The 22,252-nt window shown below is 39.1% G+C and overlaps 1 protein-coding gene across 7 annotated transcripts in view; it reads right to left on the bottom strand.

Moving 5' to 3' along the window:
- The window catches only part of DAPK1 (death associated protein kinase 1), a 262,491-nt gene extending 246,142 nt beyond the window's left edge, over positions 1-16,349 (bottom strand). The window contains exons 1-3 of one of the 7 annotated variants that reach the window (XM_020971675.2): positions 16,160-16,349; positions 15,672-15,774; positions 14,393-14,562 (exon numbers count right to left, since the gene is read on the bottom strand). In XM_020971675.2, the coding sequence (XP_020827334.1) occupies positions 14,393-14,454 (62 nt within the window). In that variant the 5' untranslated portion in view covers positions 14,455-14,562; positions 15,672-15,774; positions 16,160-16,349. Of the gene's footprint in view, positions 1-14,392; positions 14,563-14,733; positions 14,865-14,936; positions 15,084-15,157; positions 15,330-15,397; positions 15,515-15,671; positions 16,089-16,159 lie in introns of those variants that run through there. The other 6 variants (XM_020971677.2, XM_020971674.2, XM_020971680.2 and 3 more) reach the window with 6 other exon arrangements.
- Positions 16,350-22,252: the final 5,903 nt, after the last annotated feature.

Below are 22,252 nucleotides of genomic sequence, written 5' to 3'. Positions count from 1 at the left end.
GAATTAATAAAGCTATAGCAACAGTCTAGAAATTACCCTCCTCCCTTTTTAGCCACCTGCCTTTTCGTTTTCTCCTTTTTTTCCGCCTTTAAAGACTAGATTTCCCTATCTTGCTCAGGCTAGAAGCACAGGTTACTTTGGAGACTGTCCTATTCTCATAAGCACAGGAGCTTTTTTGGCAACTTGGTGCCCCTCCCTCCATGCCCCTATCCCCACCCTTATTCCCAGAAGACTCACCATATTAATGTCTAATTTGAACACTCAATGAACTTATCCCACTACCCATCCAGAATTCTTTAGCTCAGGAAATACACTAGCCTCAGTCTCCCCAGGAGTTGAAATTATAGGTACATGCCATAATACCTAGTTTTTCATTTTTCTTTACCACCTATTCTCTGGCCATTCTTCAAATAATCATTTGCCTCACTACAAATAAGTAGGCTAATAGAGAGATGAGTCAATCCACAGCACATGTAAAAAATTGGGTAGTTTCCAAAAAGAACAAAACAAAGGGTTTATAATAATAATAATGGTTATTATTATAATCATTATTATTTCTTATCAATATGGCAATCCTACTGTAGAAGGCAGAGGGGAAAGGTAGGAAAACAATTAGTTATAAGCATGGAGTAAGGAGGAAGGACAAAAAGTCTGATCAATAATGAGCTACACTGTAGAAAGAATTATTTAGTGGTATGATGTTATAACTACTTCATTTCTAATTTATAAATAAAAATTTACATTTTTGGTATAAAGCTTTTAATTTTCGGCATTCTTCCACACATTTTATTTTAAAACCTGCTAGTGTTAGCATCCACAAGTAAATAAAATACACATAATAGAGTTAGCAAGATACAAGGCTATTAAAAGAAATATCAGACTCTACAAATTTCTTAAAGTAAAATGAACAAATTATAAAATCCTCAGTCTTATCTCAGTCTAAGAGTTTAAGCTGATCATTCTTAAAAACCAATTTAAAGGACAGAGATCACAGCGTATAATTTGTTCAAGCATTATATTATTCAAATGAGGTTCATGTCAAGAAAAATAACAAAAATGCCTGGCACTCCACCACAATTTCCAATACAAATAAAGCTACTAGATGAAATTTGTCATCAATCTCAGAACTAAAATGGTTCATACCTATATGATATGTCAGCATTTCTCAGTGAATAAGCAGAGAGGAAATACTTTATATATTCATTTTAAAGAAAAAAATATAATCAAACGCAAATTAAAAGAACTCTGAAGTACCTTCTCATACCCTTCAGATTGTGGGGAGATAATGATAAAAGGAAAATGACAAATATTGGAGGAGTGGTGGGAAAACAGGTATATCAATGCACTGCTGGCAGAGCTGTGAATTGGTCCTTCCAAAGCAATTTAAAGTTGTTCCAAAAGTCAGTAAACTATGCCATTGTGACCCAGCAAGCCGTCACTAGGTCCATACCCGAAAGAGATCAAAGAAAGAGGAAAAAGACTCATATATATAAAAAAAAATTATAGTACTTTTTTGCAGCATCAGAGAATTGGAAACAAAGGAGGTGCCCACCCAGAGGAATTGAATTAATTATGGTATATGAAAGAGAATAAATTATGGTATATGAAAGGGAAATTTTCAGAGAAACCTGGGAAGTCTTGTATGAAATGATTCAGAGAGATGTGAGAAGATCCAAGAAAACAATTTATGCAATAACAACAGATACTGTAAAGACAAACAATTTTGAAGACTTAAGAATTCTGATTAATTCAATGACCAATCACAACTCCAGAGTGCCAATGATGAAGCATTTTACCCATCTCCAGGCAGTGGGCTGGTAGATTAAGATACAGAATGAGACATTCATTTTTGGATAAGGATAATATGGCAAGTTTTGCTTGAGTATAAAATTTGGTTACAGGGATTTTGTTTTATTTTCCATTTTGGAAGGGGAGTTGGGAAAGTAAAGAGGTAGCTATACTTCCTGTACCCTCCCCCCGCCAAAAAAAAAGAGGAAAGAAAAGGAATCACAGACAAGCAAGATAGCTTTGAAAATTACATATTACTTATAAATTTTAAAAAGAAAACTCTACATGAAACAGGGATTTGCAGTTTCATATATAATCCTCTCCTATTCTATGATATAAACAAATGCCCATTAAGGTCTGAATGAAAATGAAATGAAATTAAAACATTATAAGCATGATTTACAACCTGAAAACTATTGTTGAATGTCACCTATAAAAGTGGAAGTTATGAATATATTACATGGTTTTGACTAGATTGGAAAATAAGCCATTAAGATTCAATTCTTTTCTAATATAAAAAGCCTATTTTCCACAACTGCATAACTTGAGTACAGCCTGCAAATTTACTTTATTAAGGAAAAAATCATTGATTGTAAAAAATTATTTCAGAACAAGTAAATTTCACCTTTCACCTCCTCAGCATATAGTCTTACCACTTTATTTAGAAGCCATTCTGTTGAATCACAATCTCTCATTTCTAAGCTCTCACATCTTAAAACTTCTTCATTTTCACCAGTCACCACCTCATTTGCTCCAGTCTTGGAAGATGACTGTGGTCCTCCTCCTTGAGAAAATGAACGCCTCCATTGATCCCATTCCATCCTATTCCTCTAGGAGTTTGCCCTTTGAATTATCCCCCCTCCCTCATCTTCAATCTCACCCTATTATCTCCTTTCTCATTGCCAACAAATGTGCTCAGGTCTTCCCTATTCTTAAAGGAATCCTTCTTTTGACCTTGCCATTCCCTAAAAACATAATCCTTTATATCTCTCTCTCTTAACATTGTAGAGCTTTTAGAATCACCTCTACTCCTCACCACCCATTTACTCCCTCAACTCTTTGTAATTTTACTTTTGATGCCACCATTCTATGGTCATCAATGACCTCCAAACTGTTACAACTGGAGGACTTTTAAAAGTCTTCATTGTCCTTAATAGCTCTACAGCATTTGACCTTTTCATTCATACTTTCTCTTGAGTAAGGAAAGCTAAGGATTTAAAAAAATGCACATACACAGGGTTGTTTTTAAATTATATAGAAGAAAAAAAGGAGAAATAAAGGGACAGAGCTAACGCTCACGGTGTGTTGAATTATGCTAACTGAAAAATGGAATGAAATTAAGTGTGTTCAACTTTTACTTTGCTATCTTTCATCCAGAAAAGACTAAACAAAAACTGGCTAATACAGAATTAAATATCCAAGATTACCTGGCCTAGATTATAATCTGACTGTATCACACACACACTTTAAATAAATTCCAGTGATTCCCTATTACCTCCAAGATCAAATATTAAATCCTCTGTCTGGATTTTAAAAACCTTCATAACCTGGCCCCTTCCCACTTTGCCATTATACTTCTTACATTTGATTCCCTCCATGGACTCTGTGATCGAGTGATACTGGTTTCCTCGAACAAGACACCCCATCTCCTGATTCCATGCATTTTCACTGGCCTGAAATGTTCTCCCTTCTAGCTTCTCTGGCTTCCTTTAAGTCTCATGGAAAGTCCTATCTTCTTCAAGAAGCGACTCTTGGACCCTCACAATGCTAGTACCTTCTCTTTAAGATGGCACCGAATTTATTCAGAGTATTTCTTGTTTGCATGTTGTCTCCTCTGCTAGACTATGAGTTCATTAAGTAGAGGGACTGTTTTTGTTTTGGTTTAGTTTTTTGCCCTTTTTTTTGTATACCTAATACTTAGCACATTGACTGGCACATAATAAGCACTTAATAAATTCTAGTTGAGGCAGCTACATGGCTCAGTGGATAGAGTGCTGGGCCTAGAGTCAGGAAGACCCGAGTTCAGATCCAGCCTCAGACACTTACTTGCTATGTAACCCTGGGCAAGTCACTTAACCTCTGCCTTAATCCACTGGAGAAGTAAATGTCAAAACACTTCAGGATCTTTGCCAAAAAAATCCCATGGATGGTATGGTACATGGAGTCACAAAGAGGCAGACATGAGTGAACAACAACAATTAGCAGATTTATTTAGAGTCTCTCCTTATTTAAAAAAATTCTATTTGACAGACTGACCTAGATGAAGTACAATCTAAGGAACTGAAAGAACTGATATAAGGTGAGTGCTGAACTACTGTCATTGATCTTTGAAAAATCATGGAGAATTGGAGAGACACTGCTGGATGAGAGAAAGGAAAACGCTGCCCTGATTTTCTGAAAAGGGGAATAAATGCAAGGTACACACCCTAAATCTATGAGGTGGACTTCAGTGCCTGGCACATATTATTATGAGTTAGCAGACATCTAAAAAAAAGGAAGCCTAGATCACAAAGGATCAGCACAGCTTTATCATGAATAGGTCACATCAAACCAATTTTCTTTGTTGATAGTTTTACTCTACTGGCAGATCAGGAGAATACTACTGAAGATGGTAAGGTGTGTCTAGAAGACTGCATAGCTGAGTGGATTCAGAATTGGCCTAAGTGATCAGATCCAAAGAGTAGCCACTAATGGTTGGACATTAACTTTAAAGGAGGTCTCTAGGTAAGTGCTGCAGACTCTGCACTTCTCCTGCTGCTCTTTGATATTCTTCTCAATGACTTGGATATTAAACCTTGATGAGCTGCTTATGAAATCTGCAGATGACACAAAGTTTAGGGGGATAAGCTCACACACTGGATGACAAAGCCAGGATTCAGAAATATACTCATAGTCTAGACTATTGGCTCAAATACAATTAGATAAATTTAATAAGGATAAATATAGTCTCATATTTGCTTTGTTTTTAAATCAAATTCTCAAGTAGCAAATAGGGAAGGTGTTCCAATACAAATAAAGCTACTAGATGAAATTTGTCATCAACATCAGAACTAAAATGGTTCATACAAATAGTTTAGTACCTATACAATGTGCCGTCATTTCTCAGTGAATAAGCAGAATACAGCAGTGCATCTGAAAAAGATCTTATGGGTCAATGTGAGGTGATGACATGGCAGCCCAGTAAGGTATTTCAATATTAGGCAACTCATGAGCTGGACAGTACTCAGGCAACAGTCCTACTATACTCTTAACTTGTTAGATCATATCTGGAGTACTGTGTTCAGCTGTGGACGTGACATTGTAGGAATGACAGTAATCAGCTGAAGAATATTCAATAGAAAGCAATCATCATGGTTCAAGGCTTCTAGTTTCTGTTCTATGAGGACAAGTTAAAGGAACTAGAGTGGGAGAAAACACTGAAGGGATGTTATACTTGTCTTCAGTTTTGTGAAGAATTGTCACATGGAACGGCAATTAGACTGTTTAGCCCCAGAGGTCACAACAAAGAGTAGTGTGTAGAAGTTGTAGAAAGAAAATTTAACCTTGATACATACAGAAAATTTTACTAACAATTAGCTGTGGAAAAAAAAAACCAGAATGGTCTAGTTTACCTAGTGTTCTGGGTGAGGACTGACTCTACTTGGCCTGGTTGTTCAGGCTCAGGACTGGAACAAAATTAAAAATTCATCAATCACATACGTTTAACAAAAAGGAAGCGTAACAGTGTCCTAGACAGCAGCCCCAGTAGACACTGCACCTACCACACAACTGGAGTGAAAGTGAGAAGCTGCAAATACATTGGTTCCTATTTATTCCCCACAATCACACCCGTAGCGGTTGCTATGTGGGACTGATAGTAATGGACAGACCAGAATTTTAAAATACCTCAAAAAGACCAAACCAACTGCTAATCAATTGACACTTTTAAGTCCCTCTGCTGTTAATGGCTTCTTCAGTCACCTATGGATTTCCTCTTCTCTGAGGTCTCAAGAAAAGGCTACAAGTAATTCCTTGCCAAGTATGTCATAAAGAAGACTTTGGTTGAGGTATGGTTTGCATGATATGGCCTCTGAGGTCTTGACCATCTCTAAGATTGTAGAAGTTAGACTTTTAATTAAGTGATAAATTGAATTCAAGAACTTAAAATGCTATGCAATAAAATTCACTTCCACTCTACCTTTATGAGGGAAGAAATCTGTTGAATCTTATTTTGATGACTTACCACTACATTATAAAAACAAAGATAGATATTAGTCTTCACTTAAAAACAAAAACCCAAAGTCATATGAAGCCTAAAACATGTTTCCTGGTGTCTCTGTAATAAAATAAAATGAGAATTGTTAATTATTTAGAAGGTAGGCTGACTGGGCAGAAACCATTTCTAATTACAGATTTTAAGCCTAACCGATTATTGGTACTCAAAGGTTAAATAATTACAAAAGGTATATTTTTATTTTAAGTTAAAATATTAACTTCAGGAGTCAGATCAAGCGGTGCATGCTGCATACTAATACCATTTATAACTGCAGGAAACAAGCCCTTTGGGAAAAGAGGGGGGAAGGGCAAAATTGTAGTAAAGGATTTGTGAAATAGTCTGCTTAAAATGCCAAGTCACACCACTTTCAACAGGCATGAAAATTAAAAGCTGCAGGTATGCTGGTTCCTATTTATTCCCCACCATACCTACCATAGCAGGGACAATCAGTGGCTGCATTAGGTGAAAGACCAATTTTCTTTTGGCTTTTGACTAAAGATAAAAATCAGAAAATTATGAAAAAGTAGAGAGGTACACTTAAAAACTAAACATACATGTGTATATGTATGCAATTTTTTTAAAAGAGTAGTAAAATAAAAAAGAGCCTAATGCTGAAATCAAAAGGTGGGCTTTGGGTTTTGGTTTTACTTACAGGACCTAGTTGTGTTACTTCAAATGAGTCCCTTCAACCTCTCTGGTCCTGAGGTTACTCACTCATAAAATAAATGGATTGGATCTAAAATCCTTTCCAATTCTTAAGTTCTACAATTCAGTAACTGAGTCAAGAGGCATTTATTAAGCACCTGCTATGTTCCAGGCACTGTGCTAAGCACTAGAGATACAAAGAACAGCAAAAATGACTGTATGTCTTCAAGAAGCTCCCTTTTTAGTAAAGTCAATCAGTCAGCTAACACTTAGTATACACCTAGTATGTGTACTCTGTATATGCACAGGTACTGTGCTAAGATCTGGGGATATAAAGGTTAAAAAAACATGGCAGAGATAACACGTAAATAACTAGATATACACAAGATCGACTGAAGGTAATCTCACAGTGGAAGGTATTAGGAGGTGGGGGGACTGGGAAAAGCCTCCTATAGAAGGTAGGATCTGAGCTGAGGTTTTAAAGAAGCCAAGGAAGTTAAAAAGCAGAGACTCGGAATAGAGATGAGAGACAGAAGAGCTATGCAGAATGAACAGTGAGTACAGTATAGCTGGATCTTCTGGTATGTGAAGGAGAATAAAGTATAAGGAGACTAGAAGGTTAGGAAGGGGACAGGCAGTAATGAGGACTTTATATTTTACCTACAAGTAACAGGGAGACACCAAAGCCTTTTGAAGAGTAAGTTGACATAAGCAGACTTATGATTTAGGAAAATCACTTTGGCATCTGAATGGAGGATGGACTGAAACAGAAAGAGACTCAAGACAGGGAGACTAATGAGAAGGCTGTTGCAATAACACAAGCAAAGGATGATCAGGTTCTGATTGTGTAACATACGCATATGAAAGATATCGTGAAGGCAGAATGCAGAGATCTGGCAACAACCCATCGGATATGTGGAATGAGTGAGAGTGAAGAGTTGAGGATGACACTGAAGTTTGGAGCTCCGGTAAAATGGAAAATGTTGAGAGAATGAACTGGAGAAGGAAAAGGCAAATCACTCCAGTATCTTTGTCAAGAAAACCCCAAACAGGGTCATGACATGACTGAAACAACTGAACAACAACAAACACGGAAAATGTTTGTGTCCTGAACATTAACAGAGAAGTTCTGATTGAGAGGAGGGTTGAGGAAAAAGATAATGAGCTCTATTTCAAACATGTTGAGTTTTTTGATGCATAATGGGACATTCAGGTCAAGAAGTACAAAAAGACAGAAGCAGAATTCAATTACAAAGATTACATACTGATCTCTTATCAACAGGATGTGCTTTTATTCATTTTTATATTAATAGGAATAAATACATACTATACCAATCTTACCAAGCCAACATTTTCACCAGCAACCAAGGGTGGGGTTAGAAATGTAAATCTATAACTGTGAAAGCTATTGGAAGGGCTTCATAAGCATTTTCTGAAATGAACTGGTCCACATGAGGAATGTAGAATACTCAGCTTCTGTATTATTACTACCATCATTTAATTAACAAGTACAAAATATGAAATCATAGAACAAATAATGATCAGGAATTACTGATAGGCTTGAAAGTGTCTGGAGAGCAGGATAGTGAAGGGCCTCAACATCATACCATATGAAGAGAGGATGAAAGACTAGGAGAAAAGAAGACAGGGGGTGAGAGTGGGGAATGATGATGATAAACATTTATATGGCACATACTAGGTGCCAGATACTGTGCTAAGTGCTTCACAATTATTATCTCATTTAGCCAGCCAGCCTGGAGTTAGGAAAAATGGAGTTCAAATCCAGTCTCAGACACTTACTAGCTATGTGACCCTGGGTAAGTCACTTAACCATGTTTGCCTCAGTTTCCTCAACAGCAAAATAAGCTGGAAAAGAAAATGTTAAACCACTCCAGTATCTTTGCCAAATGGGGTCACAAAGAGTCAGATGTGTCTGAAATGACGGAACAACAATCCTCACAATAACCCTGGGGTAGAGTGTGAGGGGTAAGAGTCAGATAACAATGTTCTGCAACTATTTAAAAGACTTTCACGTTGAAAAAGTATTAGATCTGTTCTGCTTAACATCAGAACACATCCAAGAGTAATTAATGGAAGCTCAGGAGAAAATTTTGCTCACCAGAAGGAAACATTTCCTAACAATTAGAGTTATCCAAAAATGGAGTGGGCTGCTCCATGAGCTCATGGGTTCCCCCTCACCAAAGTTCTTTAATGGAAAGGCTAGAGGATGACCATCTGACAAGGCTATTGTAGAGGAGGATTACTGTTACAGTAGTCTCACTGGATAGCCTCTGGGGTCCTTTCCAATTCTGACATTCTATGATTATGGAATTTATTGAATATCTATTATATATTACTATTATTATTGCATAGGCATAGTCTCTGTTCTTAAGGAGCTCACAATATAATTGAGGAGACAAGGCTAATGTACATGAAATCAACATGTAAGAGGAAAATTTTCTTTTTCCAAATGTAAATATTTGTTTACTTACTGAAGTATTTGTGTAATGTTTTTGCACTATTTATCCTCTTGCATCTTAACACGTGTACCCAATGATGCATTAGATCTTAATTTCCTACAACGGAGAGACAGTACCTAATGAACAGACTATTCAGCACCCTATGCAGTCTAAAGGCATGTGGGTGCTTAATAAATACTTTTCAATGATCCACAACCTCTCCTCCAACACAGTTCAAGCCCATTCCTTGCCATCTGGTTATCAAGTGGACAAGAAACACTGCTATTCATTGACAGCCTTATATTATCCTTTCACATACCTGAAAACTATTATTAAAGTGTTATGGTACAAGCAGCATTTAAAAATAATTGAAATGGCATTTGCCTAGATTATACTTTTGAGCCAAATCTCTTTGAAGATTCTTCTCATACACACCTGATATACGTAATAGTGTACATTTAGGGGCAATGTAGTGCAATGGAAAGAATCAGAGGCTCTGGGCTCAAATCTACTCTCTTCCACTCATTACTATATGATCCCTCTGAAGATCTCAGTTTTCTTATATGTAAAAAGAAGGTAGAATACATTACTTCCGAGGTCCTTTCCAGCTCTAAATCTATGATCCTGTTAATTTAGCATAAAATGCTAACAACTGTCATGACACCCTAAGATTTTCAAAGTGTTTTAAAATATTATTTCCTCTGATCCTCAAAACAGCCTTGTGAGATAGGGGCTATCTTATCCCCATTTTACAGATGAATAAGCTGAGGCTCAGAGAGTTTAAGTGACTTGCTCAAAGTCATACAGCTAATAAGCATCAGATATAAGATTTAAAACAAACTGAAAAATGTTACTTGGTCCTTGACAAGGTGTAATACTATATTATTATTACTACTACTGTTAATTTATGTAGTGCTTTCAATGTTTATTTATATAATGCTTTAAAATTTGCAAAGCACTTTGCAAATATTATCTCATTTGATTCATAACTACCCTAGGATGTAGCTGTTATTATTATTCCCATTTTACAGATAAGGAAACTAAAGCAGAGGTTAAGTGATTTCCCTAGATTCACATGGCCAGTAAGTGTCGAGGCAAAATTTGAACTCAGGTCTTCCTGACTCCACAGGTCCAGCATTCTATTTATGTTCCACCTAGCTACCTCAAGTGACTATCACTTATTTAAAATGCTTATAAAATTTATGTCAAACTAAGATTTTGCACTTGAGTTATTAGCTTCAGTTTCATATCTCACTAATGTAAGATTTTTTGTCAATAAACTTAATTTCTTTTGCTTAAAAATGGTTTTTCTGTATTTTCATTATTCTAACCCTATAACCTCCAAAAGTAACATTAATTTAGAAAAGAAGTAAGGCAGTGATAATTTGATTCTCTAAGTTCATTATCATCATTAAAAACACCTGTCTCCAAAGTTTTGGGAAGAGAGGCTCTAAGAGTTTTCTAAAGGTAAAATACTGTAGGATCCACCAATGTTTATCTAGTCATTCATCTGCTGAATGAGAATTATGTACAATGCACATATTGGAGGATGCAAATGAAAACATATAATTTTGGAGGAATTTATATCTCTCTGAGGAGAAAAGATACAGAATTACTTCAGTGAATATGTGAAGGATGCACGACTCTATTGGTGAAGGGAACATCCTCCACTGACGTAGATGAGTAGTTCTCTATGGCTTTGTAGACTATGTATGAATTACTGTAATCAAAGAAATCCACTACCTGGTGGTCAGCCAACCTGTTGACTCAATTAGGAAGGATCTTTTAGAGACAGCATGTTTGTCACTGAGTCCATACTTGTAATATCTTTCAGAGCTTCTGGTAATGGGCAGCTAGGTGGCGAAGTAGATAGGGGGCTGAGCCTGGAATCAGACTCATCTTCCTAAGATCAAATCCGGGCTCAGACACCTTCTAACTGTGTGATGCTGGGCAAGTCACGTAACCCCGTTTGCCTCAGTTTCCTCATCTATAAAATGGGCCGGTGAAGGAAATGCCAAGCCACTCCAGTATCTTTGCCAAGAAAACCCCAAAGAGACACAACTGAAAACAACACTCAAAGTCTTTTCAAGATAATTCTTTCTTCCAGGGCTTGTTACATTGGCTTAGCCTTTAGCCTTTTAAAAAAACAGGTTTTATCCCTAAAATATTTATCTTCTTGATAGAACACACATGAAGTTGATCAATACAAGAATTAATGCAAAAATGATACCTCATGGCCACATGTAGAAATCACCATAGACTAAAGTGGATTTATGAGTAAAAGTGTAGCGTCAAAGGACAGGTAAGATATAGCTATGTAGCTGGAGGAAGGGAAAGCATTTTGAAGGCAAATTATTATTCACGTGCCATTATTGTAGCTACATGCTCACATTAGATTATGAACAAGCAACTCATAATACAGTACTTAAAACAGGCTTGCCGACAGTAGCAATCACTAATACCTATAATTTTTTTCCTACTGCTCTACCTTCCCTCCTATCCTTCCAACTCTTATGTCTTTCTGCCTTCCACTGAAGCACGCAGTTATGAAACCAATATGCTTTCTTACTCATTTAGAATAAATCTTTTCTTGCTTTGGGCAAGTAGCTATTTGCAGTGCAGACATAAAAAATTACAGGGTCTGAAAGAGTCATCAGAGGTCACCTAGTCCATCACTTTACCTCCAGGTTAGTCTACAGCTAAAACTCTAAACCATTCCAAAACAGATGCAATGTATAGCTTTCTAAATCCCCTACTTCAGTCATTATTTTTATCATTAACTGACATTCATATAGAATTGTAGAGTTAGCAAAACATATGCTTATACAATGTCATTTGAGCCTCACAATAACTCTGTGAAGTAGGTACCACAGCTATTAACTTCATTTCACAGGACAGATTAAATTACTTGCCCCAGGGACACAAGTAACATAGGCAGGTTTTGAATTCAGGTCATCCTGACTCCAAGCCCAGAACTCTATCCAGTACATATGTATCAACAGATTCATTCACTTTATTCACAAAAATATAATTATTGAATTAAAATTATTTTGAACCACACTTGCCCCACGCAGGAGACATGCAAAAAACACCCACCAGAGTTAAACTGAAGTATAAATGACAGTATGATAGAAATGGGAAAAAACTCTGTAAGTACATTTACACAGATTATAAAACTTCCCTTAACAGGTAAGGCCTCATTTTTTACTTCTTCAAAAAAATAACCAAAAGGCCTCCAGGAAATTCAAGTTTCAGAAAGAATATGGAAGCATACTTCTGTTTACTAAATTGTGCTTTCAACTGCTTTTAAACCACACCTTTCAAATAAAGAAGTCCCTATAAATTAGTCCATTCTACCCAAAATGAGCTAATGCCACATTTTTTCACCTCCTCTTAGTCCCAAAGGACCACTCCAAAATACCACAAGTCTTGCTGCAAAACCACAGGAATCAAATGACTTTATTTAAGTCAAACCAAATATTTTGACCACATATCCCTAAAATGCCATACATGCATACTTCAGCCCCACAGAATAGAATACTGATAAATGTATTCACAAAAAGTTATTTAAATAGATTTCCTGTGTCTAAGTCTCTAACAGCAATACTTAGGCCACTAGGTTTTTATGACATTTAGCAACATGCTCTCAGAAACACATAGGAATGTCTTAATAAATGTTTCCACATTGTATTGCGACAAGGTTTTATATTATTTTCAGATCACACAGTCATGGAAGGATATGGATTGTTTTTTTCTTTCTTTTAATCAAAAAGATAAATTTGGGAAATTATGTTGAAGTAGTCCAGATGTGGTTACAATTCCCTTGTAGGAAACTCACTTTGGGTGACAAGGATTGTGTATGAATAAATATATGACTATACACATAAGTTTTTTTGGTTTAAGTTTCCTTCCATCTACTTTACTCATAACACATGCACCATTGGTACCTTCTTTTAACTTCATTTTAAAGGGCGAAAGAGGTTTTCTGCCAAATGCATGATAACAACAGATGATCGTGGGAAAGAGTGCTGGATTTGGAGTTAGGAAGACCTGAGTTCAAATTCAGACTCAGATACTACTAGCTATGTGACCGTAGGCAAGTCATTGAACCTTGCTGTGCCTCAGTTGTAAAATGAGGATAAAAAATAGCACCTACCTCCCAGGGTACTTGTGAAGATCAAATGAGATAAAATATATACAATGCCTTCCTAAACTCTAAGCAACATATAAAGGATACCTATTCACCCAGGTGAAGGCAAAAGCTACCAAAAGCCTATGGCCCTTATAAGAAAGGTGATTAGACAACTTAAAGAAAAATAACCATACACAAACACCTATAAATAAATTCACTTTAAAAACTGAACCAGAGAGATTTTACATCAAGAATCACAGCCCTAGGAATCAAAATCCAAACTGCTATGAATGAAAAGATAAGATATTGACTTTTTATTGGATTTCCGGAAAGGTAGCAGTGCAAATGAAACAAATGAAAACACCAAAACAACCAAATTTTCAAATTACTTTGCAGAAGTTAAAAAATCAAAGACCTCCATCAACAGATGTTTGCATCCAGCATTACTATGCAGATGGCGATTTAAAAACTTCAAGTACACCAGTACACAAATGCTTAAAAAGAAAGCAATTTTAAAACAACACCAAAAAGATTCTTACACTGACAATCACAGCTCTTGTAATCAAAGCCCAAACTCTGGATAAAATTAAATCTTGAAAAATCTGACTAATTAGAATTATTTAATACTAGCTGTTTATTATTTAATATTTAATTGTCACTTGATTATTTGATTACAATCTGTTTAAATCATACATTAATAGCTTTCTCCACTTGCAATTATAATCTCAGACTCTTTCCTATTGTGGCAGATGGGCAAAACATGTTAGAATGTTAAAACTGAGAATTGGATGGGCACTTGTCTGGACTGGACAATAAACTTTGCATCAAAATGTAACAATGAATTTCTGAGTGACCTTGTACTAGAGAGTTTCCTGCGGACTGGGCCACTTTTCTCTAAATCCAAACACCCTTTTGTGACTGGTAAACCTCTTTTCTAACAACTCCCCCCTTTTAGAAGGCACAGGGAAGAGATGCTGTTAGAGAAACCTCAGCTAGGGTGTGTATTGTACTCCAGCTTACATTAGCCTGCCTCACACATTTCCAACCCCAAGGCCCCCAGTATTACTCATCATCCCCACAACAGAGAAACAGGAGTCCCAGTGCCTACTGTACCTGCCAAGCTCCTCCCCTGTGTCATAGTAATCATCCAGGTTCTCTTGCCTGAACACCGTCATGATAAGCTGTCAGTCCTCACCAAAGCCCCACCGACTTCAGCTCCACTTCCCAAACCATCACCATATCTTCGAAGCCTCCGTGGACACCTCATACATTATTCTTCCAGCCTTTAAAAAAAAAAGATACAAAAGAAACAGATTGTCCCCTTAGCCTCTTTACAATCACACAACGATGCTTTGCATGCTATATCGGGGCAACATTTGCACCTTGCATTTAGGGAGAGAAACAGCCTTTGTTAAGCACTGACTGTTCGGGGGGGGGGGGGGGGAAAGACTTACATCTGGTCCCGAGCCTATTCCTGCCATGTGTGTGGTTATGTACACACAGAATCTAAATGACGGTTGTTCACGTTTAAAATGTATTTATCTTCCCAGATCAGCTCACAGACAGAACAGGACCCAGCCAAGCTTCCTCCTTCTTTCCTTTCTACACACACACACGCACCAGTCTCCTCCATTCTCAGTCTAAGAATGAAACGTACCCGGACCAGGGGGCGGAATGTGCCTCCTCAAAGAAGAAAAATGTTTCGGAAGCAAAAGCAGCTAAGGAAGGTACTGTTTCTAGCCGAGTTTCTGCGGCGGCAATCACCTTCTGCCCCCTCCCCCCAGTATACCTTCCTTCCTCTGCAATACCATTTAACCTAGATCCGCGGAAGGCAATTTCCAGCGGCGGCACATTCCACAGTGCCTTCCCCTCCGTTACCGGGTCAACTAGGACGTGCAGCTGCCAGCAGGAGAGGCAGCCTGGGCTGGCTCGAGAGTCACATCCATCGCACTGACACAATACAGCCCCGCAAGCACGCACGCACCGCACCGAGGCAGGAAAAGAAAGAAGAGGCGAGCCCAGCCAAGACGCCAACCTCCTCCCTCGGGGAGCCTAGGGTCCTCACTAGAGTCCAGTCCGAGCCCCTTGGCACCTCGGCACGCCCCCGCCCCAATCCACCTGTTTCCGACACAACCCCATCCAATAAGCCAGGACCCAGGAGGAGGGGGAGGAGGGTAGATCTCGTACAGAAGGGAGGCTAGGTAGAGGAAGCTCTTTCTCCACCATCCCCAACCCGACCCCACTTTCAACAGCCGAGTTTCCGAGAAGCCAGGGCCTTCCCACATTCACCGGAGGCGCTGCCCGGGAGAATCAAGCAAGCCGAGCAACCAAAGCAAAACAAACAGCCCGGGGGCGGGGGGGGGAGAGAGCGGGGAGACCAGGGAACACTTACCCCCAAACTCTGCAGCTGTAGGGGGAACCGGCTGTGGGGGAAGTCTCCGGAATTCTCCGGAGTTGCTTTCGGAAGCCAACCATAGGCTCGGGTAGCGCAGAGACTAGAGGGAAAAGAGGGTGGGGAGGGGGAGAAGGAGGGACGGAGAGAAAAAGGGAGAGAGCGAGAATCCCTCGCCACCACCTCCTCCCCCACTGCTTCCTCCTCCCTCCTCGGCTGCTGCTCCGGTGCTGCTGTTGCTGCCGCTTCGGCAGCTGCGGCTCTTCCCTTCTGCTCCTGGTCCAGGGGAATGGAACGCGGCGGTGGAAACAATGTCCCCGGCGTGGAATCGGGGAGTAGAGCCTCGCCGAGCCAAAACAGGACCAGCTGCACCAGCAATTCGGGGCCCCCCACCCGCTCAGCCTCACTCAGCCTTCCTAGAGGGGGAGTTCGGCAGCCAGCCAATAAGGGAACACCACTTGCAGCGACCCACCCACCTCCACACTTACCTTCCCATCTAGCGCTAGAGCGCTGAACCTGCCCGTGTAGATGGAGGGGACGGTTCTGTTCTGGCTCTCAAACTCATAGCCACCACTCAGGCATGCATACCCACGCACACACAGACACCCACGCCCTGGGCTCCGTGGGAGCGCTGCTTGGAAATGGCTGCACGTCTTGAGATTGCAGACTTTAGATGCCTCCGTGGCTCTTCACTCCAGGTCTTAGAGCATCGCCCTGAAAGCGGCAGGGGGCGGAGGGTAGAGGTGGGGGGGGGGAAGAGACCCAGGCCGGGCACTTATTAGGCCAGTGAAGTCTGGGAGGTGGGGGGCTCCTGTGACTCTCACTTCTTCAACTGAACACTCAGAATTTCCATCTTCAAAGGCACCCTTAATCACCTTTGCTTCCCACCCTTACCCTCCACAAATCTCAGTTGTGCACCGATTGCATGGATTTCCTTTGGGGAGAAATGAGTGTCCCTCATGACCTTACTGAGAGGTACCCCCAAACAGAAAAGGATGCTGTGATGACAAACCCCAGTGAAGAGGGTACACCTAGAGTTCACGTGTAGGGATGTGGCCCTGGAGGTACAAATGCCAGGCTATTCAGGGATTTCAGACCCACAGTCCTACCCAGCACTAAGAAATCTCTGGTGTTCTAAAACGCCACAATTAAAGCACTTCAACTTAGTCGGTCTTCTGCCTTGCAAATTAGAGCACTGTGGAATTTTTAAGTCCCTCATTGAGGAAATGGTACTTCTCTATGCATTTTCCTCTATTTGAGGGAGAAGTGGGTAACAGAAGCATAGCTTAGGTCTTGTATTGGGCCTGATCTTATTATTTTGTTTAATGGTTTGTATGTCCTGTAGATGAAATCTGCTGATGGTTCTAAATTGAGAGGTGGTGTGAATATCAGTAATGGGTTTCACAACTAATACAAAAGGATCTCAAGAGGTGAGAAACATGAGCAAAAAATAACAAATGTGATTCATCTGAGAGAAATGCAAATGACTTCGCTGGAAAATAATCTAACACAGATGTTTAGGAGAAGCTTGGAAAGTAAGAAAGTGATCATGCTTTTGGAGCACAGTTGCCTGCAGAATACATGCAAATGTGGTCTCCAAGACAGCTCAAAAGACCGTGCCTGTTTAAAGGCTTGGACCAAAGTACCTTTATGTTCCCCCAAAAGAATGATTTTTTCTTTTTGTATTCATCACACTGGAGCCACTTTAAACTAGGACAGAAAAGCAGAAGTCCCAGCCTGATTTTATGAAATCTAGGTACCTTCTGCAAGGGTCAACACAAATATACAGGGCCATCAGCCAGAATTAGAAGGTTAGGGAATGAGCCAGGGTAAATGTCACAATACAGAAGTGCTAAATCCACCTGGCCTTCTGGCAGCGATAATGGACAGTGCCTCTAAGCCATTCTTTAGGACATATAGTAAACTCTGAATTATAGTATAAAGGCTGGCTGACCCTGAACAAGAGATATTCCCTGATGCTGGTATATGAAAATAGACAAGGCCCAGAGTCATTCAGTAAAGATAGCTATCTAATCCAACTTATCACCTAAAAGGAATCCCCCACTGCAGTCAAGTGGTCATCCATCCTCTGGCAGAAGACCTCCAATGAAAGGAAATTCACTGTCTCCCCAGGCAATCACCTTTTGGATAACACCAATTATTAAGAAATTTTTTTTTCCAGACTCAAATACTCAAATGGATTTATGACATCAGTTTGGAAGCTCACTCCAACTATTCAAATCCCATCCCATCCATGTTTGCCCATCTTGTATGACTTTTGTCCCTGTTCTCACACAAGTTCACCAAAGAGGAATATACCCCAATGCACTAGAGGCCTTCCTCATTTTCTTCTGACATCATGAGGGTAGAACACTTTGGTTATATACTTGTCAGTCTTCACCCTTGTTACATGGCCTGATCTTCTCTTCCTGGCATTCCTTGAAGACATCTTTAATTCCTGTTCTTTGAAGTTCTCCATCAATTATATGTTGCAGTCTCCTCACACACACCATCCCCTTTCCACTATCCTTTGTGTGATAGCCTTTAATTTTTCAGATTTATATTCCATGTTTCACCACCATATAGCCACACCAGTAGAATATTGATATGAAAAATATGGGTCTTTTTTTTCCATGGGCAACTGGGGGTCATTGAAGGACACTTTAAAAAAAAAAAAAGCAACCAAACCTGCTGTCTTCTTGTTCAACTCTGGCCCTAACTCATTGTCCATCTCTATTGTCTACCCAGGTGTACATCCATACTGATATGAACAATCTCTATAGGGTAGTCATTCAAATGCACGTGGTAATCTAGGCAATAGATATTCTTCATCAACTTGGTCTTTTCCATGTGGATGATCAGGCCAAACTCCTTTAAATCATTACACATCTCTTTCAGGAGGCTCTGTAATGTTCTAGGGTTTGATATAGTGTGCACAGTATCATCCACAAAAAGGAGCATCAGGTCATCACCACTCACAAGGAAATCTCCCTTCAACTTGGACTCCAAGTTGCCTTGGCATCCATTTCGCTCTATTTGGCAAGTAAGATAGATATTTGCTTACTTAGATGCTCTCTTGGTCTCTTTATTGCAGCAATTAATTTCTATTAGTTAACTTCTGAATAAAATTGTTATAATCAATGCCAGTCATCTCCATTGTCCATTTCCCCATTTTTTTCCTTGAGGGAATTGGGGTTAAGTGGCTTGCCCAGGGTCACACAGGTAGTGTCAAGCTGCTCTGAGACTGGATTTGAATTTGGGTCCTCGTGACTCCAGGGCCTATGCTCTCTTCACTGCACCACCTAGCTGCCCCTTCATTTCCCATTTTTAACAGTCAATTGCTTGTTTAAGAACTTAGGATTGAGTTGTTAGATTTATACATCATACCTTTTTTTCCTCATTATTCTTTTGCTTTTTAATAATTCTGATCTAACTCAGGTAAGTTAGTTATCTGATTGTTACACATAACTGATTCAGGTATAACTCCAATATTAGTATTAGGCAAGTATTTTCCTGTCTGAAAATAGACTCTATTGTGGTTTTTTCATTTTATTTGTTTTTGCAATGTTATTTAGTGTTTGCTATGTCTGGGACCTACCCCCACACCCTCTGCAGTTTTTTCCTGAAAGAAAGGCATGATACAGAGTCCTTGGCCTCCCTCATTCCCTTCCCCCCCCCTCGGAACTGTGCTTTTCCATGTTTCATATGTATTTTCCCCCAATACTCAATTTTTCCCAAATTTGCATTGAAGTCGCTATATAAGTATCTTATGTTCATTTAGTCTGGAGAGTCTTCTTAAATTTTTCATGAAACTTTTCAGCCTCTTCATTCTCAGCAACCTGATGTCTAGCTTAAATTTACATCTTGGCAATATCTACTTACTGCTCTTGTTCCTGCCCTCTGGGGTCAAACAGAGTAAGGCCTAATTTCTCTTTCACATGACAGCACTTAAAACACTTGAGTGAAACTATCGTGTCCTTCCAGAGACTTCTGCCCTTCAAGTTAAGCCTTCCCAGAGTTCCTTCAAATATTCCTCATGTGACAGGGACTCAGGTCAAGACCCCATTGTGGTTGACCTCCTCTAGATGCTTTCCACCTTATCAGCTTTCTTCCTAAATTAAAGAACCTAGGAGACAAGTTGAACAATAGCAATTGAAGTTGGGATGCCTGAGGGCTTCATATTTTCATTACATCCCCATTATCACTTTGCGTATGGGTTATCATCATGGAGTTAACAAGAGTAATATATCTTGGATTTCTCAACCCCACACAACAGTGTTATCAATATGGTTTACCCTTTTAGGATAAACATGATTAAAAAGGAAATGGAATATTCAATAATTTTGACTTTGCTAACATGAATTACATATTATGGAAATAGATTTCTGAGATATCTATAGATCCTGAAGATATACATTTTTAGTTTAAATTAAAAAATACTAATGATACAATAAGGGGATAGGAATTAGACCTATGATTTCATTGGCACTAGGTGGCATAGTGGATGGAGTGCCAGGCTTAGAACCAGGAAGACATCTTCCTGAGTTCAAATCAGTCTCAGACACTTATTACCTGTATGACCCTGAGTGAGGCACTTAACCCTGTTTGCCCCAGTTTCCTGATCTATAAAATGAGCTGGAAAAGAAAATGGCAAACTGCTCCAGTATCTTTGCCAGGAAAACCCCAAGTGGGGTCACAAAGAGTTGGACATAACTGAAAAATGATTGAAATGAAGGAATTCCCAAATAAGGAAACTCCCTCTACCAACACAAGTCAGTACCTTTTTTGCAGCTCATAGTCTTAGAGTTTCCTGGAGCACTGAGAGGTTAAGTGACTTGCCCAGGGACACACAGCCATTATGTATCAGAGGTGAGACTTGAATCCAGGTCTTCTTGGCTATGAAGTCTGCTTTCTATCTACTATCATACTATCTCTAGCAGAAACAATCTTTATTTTAAAATCCTAGCCTGTTACATTTTGATTCTATATTTTAGGTACACTTTCTTCTATTTAGGTCATGTAGATATCTAGGGAAGCTAAACTAATTTTCATAGAATCCTAAGTGAAAGATTTTCTTACTTTCATTTAATTTAAATGGAAAAGGTAGAAGATGGAAGAGACTTAAAGAGGTCATTCAGTCCAATTTCTCAGCCCATGTAGGAATACCATCCACAATGTCCCTAATGAGTGGTCATTTCATCTCTTTTGAATTCTTTTTCAGGGAACATACAACCTCAAAATAATCCATTCCATTTTTCAGTCTCTCTCACTGTTAGAAAGTTTATCCTTACATTAAGTTGAAATCTAATTCTCTGTAATTCAATCACCATTATTCCTTCAGATATTCATGTTCACAACCTTCAAATCATCCTCAACTCTCCTGCACACCATATATCCAATCAGTTGTCAAGTTTTATGTATTCTCCCTCTATAACTCTTCACACATCTGTCCATTTCACAGTACCCACCATAACTGAGGTCTTCACCATGTCTCACCTGAACTATTGCAACAGTTTCCTCCTTGGGCTCCCTGGATCAAGTTTCTTCTCTTTCCAGTACATCCTCTCCATCCTTTACTTCCAAACATCTGCCAAAGTGATTCAGACCATGTAATATTCCCTGTCATTAAATTCTAGTGGCTTATCTCCTCTAGGATTGAATACAAACTCCTGTTTGGCATTTAAATCACTTCACAGCCTTCTTGCAATGTGCCTTTGCAGTGTTATTAAACAATGTTCCCCTTCCCATACTGTACAGTCCAATTAAACTGGTCTTTTTCTGGTTCCCCATTTATGATATTCCATTGCCCATTGTTGCCCCTGACACAGTCTTTCCCTTCCCTCAGAATCTGGAATGTATTCCCTTCTCACCTCTGCTTCTTAGAATTTTTAGCTTCCTTCAAAGCTCAATTCAAATGCCACTTCTTATATGAAGCCTTTCCTGATTGCTTCTGTTGCTTGTACAATTATCTACTCACAGCTGATAGACATAAAGGAGTTTCACTGCTCATCACCTCTCACCTGAATTTTTTCAGTATCACCATGACTTGACTCCTTGCTTCAGCTCTCTCACTACTCTGTTCATACTCTACACCTGCCAAAGTCCTCATCATCTCTGCCTAAATTATAGGTCACATGATATCACCCCACTCCTGAGTAAATTCTACTGCCTACCTTGTGACAGTAGGATCAGAAAGAAGCTCCTCTCTTTAACTTTGAATCCCCTTCATGACCTGGCCCCAACCTAATTTTCCAATCTCATTATATATTACTCCTTTCCTGCACTTTAAGGTCCAGCCAAATGGCTTTCTTGCTATTCCCCAAACTCATGAAAAACCACAACTAAAATAACTATGCGTGCATCAGATATTGAGATACAGCATCCATTAAGAAGAACTACTTAAAGAAAGAGGAATGGATTATTCTGAAAACTTTCTGCTTGGTTGAATTCACTTTTGCTTGTTTTTGCATTGTGTATGATGAATATCTACACAAAGAGAAACATGACTCCTACTGAAAAGCTGTTATATTCACTCAGTCTTATTACCTATTATTCATTTGTATCTTTCCATTAAAAAAAAA

The sequence above is a fragment of the Phascolarctos cinereus genome, unplaced genomic scaffold, assembly GCF_003287225.1.
Source record: "Phascolarctos cinereus isolate Bilbo 61053 unplaced genomic scaffold, phaCin_HiC Scaffold_4;HRSCAF=312, whole genome shotgun sequence".
In the NCBI taxonomy this organism is placed as follows: domain Eukaryota; kingdom Metazoa; phylum Chordata; class Mammalia; order Diprotodontia; family Phascolarctidae; genus Phascolarctos; species Phascolarctos cinereus.
Note: the sequence above shows the minus strand (reverse complement) of the source record. Positions and strands in the feature narration are given on the sequence as shown.